The 5,475-nt window shown below is 36.7% G+C and overlaps 1 protein-coding gene across 1 annotated transcript; it reads left to right on the top strand.

Annotated features, from left to right (window-relative positions):
• The first annotated feature begins 221 nt into the window (after positions 1 to 221).
• Positions 222 to 3,032, top strand: LOC132280863 (squalene monooxygenase SE1-like). Its single transcript, XM_059782622.1, has 7 exons — positions 222 to 440; positions 660 to 771; positions 926 to 1,100; positions 1,228 to 1,396; positions 1,551 to 1,769; positions 1,922 to 2,197; positions 2,721 to 3,032. The coding sequence occupies exons 1-7, from the start codon at positions 222 to 224 to the stop codon at positions 3,030 to 3,032; spliced, it is 1,482 nt and encodes a 493-aa protein (XP_059638605.1).
• Positions 3,033 to 5,475: the final 2,443 nt, after the last annotated feature.

Genomic DNA, 5,475 nt, shown 5'->3' with positions numbered 1-5,475 from the left:
TATTGTTTCTGTTCCCAGTTTCCCAATCACCTCTAGCTCTAACTCTGACCAGACCACAACACAACACAACACAACACCACCCTCTCTTTGTTTTGGCCTATAAATGGACCTTGCACTCCAACTGTGCTCTCTCATCCTCTTCCTTCACACTTTCCCAACACCACCAGAGATACCCACGTACATTTGCAATTGCAATTTCAGAGGGGTAGAGAGAGAAAACGATGATGATTCTGGGGTTGACTTTCTTTGTCTCTCTGTTAGGCTTTGTTCTTCTCCATATTTTGCGCGACCGGAGCAAGAGAAACCGCCAAAAGAAAGCTACTAGTAGTACTGCGTTTGAGATCCGGGACAACAGTAGAGAATTCTGCCCGGACAAATCTGACGTCATCATTGTCGGAGCTGGGGTTGCCGGTGCCGCACTCGCTCACACCCTCGGAAAGGTGAGATTAATGTCTGCCTTTTCCAACTGTTTGTTTGCTCGGAAAATACTTGGATGGAGTAAATTTTCTTATTTAGTATAAAACTTGTATATATAGAACAATTTTTGGAGATGACATAGACTGGTTTATGTGGTAGTTTTCTATATATGTAAAAGCCCTTCAATTCAATTTACTACTACATTCTTGTAAATTTTTTTTTTTGCTACTTGTTGCACTCAGGACGGACGACAAGTTCATGTCATTGAGAGAGATTTGACAGAGCCTGACAGAATTGTTGGTGAACTGCTACAACCAGGTGGATACTTGAAGCTCATTGAATTGGGCCTTGAAGGTATTCATGCATTTAAGAGTTCATTACAGCCTAGCTAGCTCCTATTAAACTTAATTGGCAATTGGTCCTGCCTTGCCTGCTCTTCTTTATCTAGAGACATTATTGATTTGGCTGTGAAATATATCTAAAACACAAGCATCCACTTCAACTACAGATTGTGTGGAGGAAATTGATGCCCAGCCAGTATTTGGATATGCTCTTTTTAAAGATGGCAGAAGTACTAAACTGTCATATCCCCTCGACAAATTTCATTCTGATGTGGCTGGGAGAAGCTTCCACAACGGGCGCTTCATACAGAGAATGAGGGAAAAAGCTGCTACACTTCCCAAGTAGGTGTAATTTTTTTCTTTTCCTTTGGACATTTCTTTTCTCAGTGAGTTTCCCCTAATTATAATTTTATGATGTTACTTGTTTTTGGTTCCATTTTCCCTTTTTGACATAGAATTTTCTATTTAGCGTACGTCTTGAGCAAGGAACAGTGACATCCCTGCTTGAAGAAAACGGAGCTGTTAAGGGGATACGGTACAAAACTAAGACTGGTCAGGAGGTTAGAGCGTATGCTCCCCTTACGATTGTTTGCGATGGCTGCTTTTCAAATTTGCGACGCTCTCTTTGCAACCCTAAGGTACGTACAACTCTGAATTCTTTGTCTGTTGTTCAAACTTTCTTCCTTTGTCACTAAAATATTTCTGGCCATTATTTATATTCTCTCAATTTTATTCACATATTTTTTGCTCCAGACCCATGAAATAAACTTCCCTATTTTTTGAGTTCCACAGGTTGATGTGCCATCTTGCTTTGTTGCTTTGATCCTTGAGAACTGCCAACTTCCATTTCCAAAACATGGGCACGTTATTTTAGCAGATCCGTCACCCATCTTATTTTATCAAATCAGTACTACTGAGATTCGCTGTTTGGTTGATGTACCTGGTCAAAAGCTACCTTCTATTGGCAATGGTGAAATGGCCACCTATTTGAAAACCATAGTGGCTCCCCAGGTACCTATATATAGTTTCTTACTACACAATTTTTAGGTTTTTGAAATATCATATATGCCCTATTATTGTGGTTATTATTTACTTAAAATTTCATTTCCCCATCTCATTTTTATCTTTTACCTTGGATTAATTGAATATGGCGCTTGTATCAGATACCACCTGAGGTGCATGATGCTTTTATAGCTGCAATTGAAAAAGGAAATATTAAAACAATGCCGAATAGAAGTATGCCGGCTGCTCCCCTTCCTACCCCTGGAGCCCTTTTAATGGGTGATGCTTTCAACATGCGTCATCCTTTAACTGGTGGAGGAATGACTGTCGCACTTTCTGATATTGTTGTATTGCGAAATCTTCTTAAGCCGCTACATGACCTGAGTGATGCAGATTCTCTGTGCACATATCTTGAATCATTTTACACCTTGCGCAAGGTAAGCTAAGTTCATATTCTGGTGGTGTTATTCTAACATGAAAACACTAAAAGTTCCAAAGCAAAACTAATTAAGTGAAGGAGAATGCAATAGTCATAATATATAGACATTATAAAACTTCTAGATTCGATTTTTTCAAGTGGTTTTGGGTGGAGGGTTGATATTAATGCTCCAATAGATTCTGATCTCCATTTCTTGTTCCCATATATATTAAGAACTGGAGTAACTGAGGCTTTTCCTAGAGTGCCAATTTTATTTCTCATTTATTTCTTTAACTGCCCAAAAAAATTATTGAAATGAAAAAACATTGTGTATCAGAGACTATTTTTTTTCACCCTTTATCAACATGGTAAGTAATTTTTTTTTGACCTGACAAGGAGAGTTAGTAGTTAGTAGGGTTAGGGAAAGGGGATTCGAACCTAGAATTATAAGGTGGGGGGCACTTATGACCTGACCCTTTATTACTCGAACAACCCCCCACACCTAACATGGTATCTAATTATTATGTTTTGCTTTTTCGCAGCCAGTGGCATCCACAATAAATACTTTGGCAGGAGCCCTATACAAAGTGTTCTGTGCATCCTCTGATCAAGCAAGTAAGGAAATGCGCCAAGCATGTTTTGACTATCTGAGCCTTGGAGGTGTTTGTTCGACTGGACCTGTGGCTCTGCTCTCTGGTCTAAACCCTCGCCCGCTAAGCTTAGTTCTCCATTTCTTTTTTGTGGCTTTATATGGTGTTGGTCGTCTATTGCTACCTTTTCCTTCACCTAAACGCCTGTATATTGGAGCCAGATTGATTTTGGTAGGTAGCTGTGCTCTTCCTTATGGTTTATGAAATACAGAACATGCTGTGTTCTCTTACGTACTATGCCTTAATTTTACCTCTGTTATGATCCATATAGACTACAGTTCATTTTTGAGCATTGATACTGAAGATGCATTAACTGAAAGATCAATTTTTATTTCTTGATTGAATTATATATAGAGTTTTCATGAGCAACTTTGTGTTTTCAGGGTGCATCGGGTATCATTTTTCCCATCATAGAGGCTGAAGGAGTTAGACAGGTGTTCTTCCCTGCAACCATTCCAGCATATTATAGAGCTCCTCCTCTATAATAAATATCAAGCTGACTTATGCTTGAAGCTTTTATCTTAACTACCTTCCACAGCTGATAGCGACGGAGATATATTTGGATTCTTATTTCTTCCATTGTAGAGGAATGCTGGGAAATTTTTTGAATTTTTGTGACAACTAGAAACTGAAAATCAAATGTATCAATGTAAAGTTCTCTTAGAAATGTAAAAAGTATTTCTTCCAACTTGACGTTCATTGTGCTATATACATTACTAATGGGCATGTTCTTACTTCGTACGAATGCCTAAATGAAAATTGTTCATAGTATCGTAGTGTTCATACTATTGTTCATAGTTTTAAAGATGTGAAATGTACCAAGTGCTCTAGTCGAAACAGAAAGAGTGAATTTTAGCAATCAACTTGTTGCCGATGTCTTTCGTTATGTGCCATAAATTATTTGAGGAGGGTGATCTTGAAAACCAATAAAAATTAAAAAATTAAACCCCCATAACAAGGAAGTATACTATTGTATTATGAGAAGCGTTGTGAGAGTTGTTTGAGAAGGGAAAAAGCCCAATAATGCATCCAAGAGGAACTTAAATCTGATCTGATATAGGACGATACACAACAAAGTCACTTTCATCAAATATCTGAGTTTTTGAATCAGCTAAGTCAAATAAAATAAAGTTTCTGATTTGATATGAAAATTGTGCCTTCTGTGGGGATAATACTCAAGTTTGGCAGGAGAGATGTTGATCATATCATCTATGTTGTGCATTGACATTGTACAGTAGATTTGTTATTAGTATTACAACTCCATAGATGAGTAGAAATTTCTAGTGCTATCACTAAAAAGTAAGAACTGTTAGGGAATTTGCACAAATAGTATAAAAACACTAGGAACAACTATACATTCAATGAATAGTACATCAATGAATAATATATTCATATTAAATCACAATACTTTTAATAAAATGAATAATACGTCAATATGAGCCACATGGATATAACAATGAGCCTTAGCAGGCTTGGACCCATAATTGGCCACTGGATATATATATATATATATATATATATATTTTTTGCATTTTATACTTCAATTTTTTTAGAATTTATGAGGATGCTCCCACTGAAATTATAAAGAAGGACCCACAATATAAGTTTACTCCTACAAATTGAAAGGCCGTCCCACGTCACATAATTTTCTGGTCCGTCACTAACCCTTAGAATTTAAACAATACAAATAACTCAGCAATAAAATATAATTTCAATAATAGAAATGAAGGAAAAGAATAATGTGAGTTGTGTGGCAGAATATTTAGAAAGTTTTGATTATTTTAAAACAGATCTTGTATTTTTCTAACTTTCTTTATTTTAGTAATTAATAAATTAATATCATGCAATATAAAATAAAGCAAAGTAAAGTTAGAGATGACACTAGGATTTTTAGCGAGGAAACCGCAGTTGATAAAATATGTCAACTGTTTGCATGGGAAAAACTTCGTGGACTGTGCAGTTCAAAGTAAACTGATCCACTATGCTTGAAGTAAAGTATACTGAACTTTACGTTTGGCTTACACCCTATCGTTCTACCAAACACCGATTGCTGACAATCCTCTGGCTTTGAGACTCCCTGTCTAACAGCAACTTGACCTCAAACTCATGTTTGATATTTGTAGAAGAGTAGTAGTTAGATTAGACAACACTCCTTGAATGCTCCAACCCTTTCAAAGTGTGATCGCTTTACTCCTTGAATGCTCCAACCCTTTCAAAGTGTGATCGCTTTTACTTCTGTTCTTCAATCGTCTGAATTTGATCGATATAGAAGTAGATCTGCTTTTGTCTGATCGATGTAGATGCAACTGTATGATCACGACCAGGATTTGAACACCACAACTCTAAACCCATTATGTGTTTATGTGTATGTGTTTTAGAAAGATGACAGAGAAATCTTTTGGATTTTTTGCAAAAATAATCTTCCTAAGACTTTTTAAAATAATGAAGTTGCGGAACAAAAGCCGTGAATAAACCTATGTGTATGACATGGTTTATATAGAGGTTTGCAAAGTCCTATTCCTTTTGAAAATAAAGGAAATTTCGTGCATAGGACTTGGAAGGAAAGTAGGATAAAAAAGGAATCAAATAGAACACTGTCAGGACTCTTGGAACCGGTTCCCAAATCTTGGTTCCGGTTCCCAAAGGA

The sequence above is a fragment of the Cornus florida genome, unplaced genomic scaffold (assembly GCF_030987335.1).
Source record: "Cornus florida cultivar Cherokee Brave unplaced genomic scaffold, ASM3098733v1 CherokeeBrave_3.0.0_Hap2_Chr11, whole genome shotgun sequence".
Taxonomy (NCBI): domain Eukaryota; kingdom Viridiplantae; phylum Streptophyta; class Magnoliopsida; order Cornales; family Cornaceae; genus Cornus; species Cornus florida.
The sequence above is the reverse complement of the archived record's forward strand: the minus strand, read 5'-3'. Positions and strand labels throughout refer to the sequence as shown.

Excerpts from the sequence above, each read along its gene's own strand:
- LOC132280863 (XM_059782622.1), top strand. The coding sequence starts at position 222 with ATGATGATTCTGGGGTTGACTTTCTTTGTCTCTCTGTTAGGCTTTGTT. Across the intron at positions 1,397-1,550 it reads GCTCTCTTTGCAACCCTAAG|GTTGATGTGCCATCTTGCTT; the intron begins GTACGTACAACT and ends TGAGTTCCACAG. Across the intron at positions 2,198-2,720 it reads CATTTTACACCTTGCGCAAG|CCAGTGGCATCCACAATAAA; the intron begins GTAAGCTAAGTT and ends GCTTTTTCGCAG.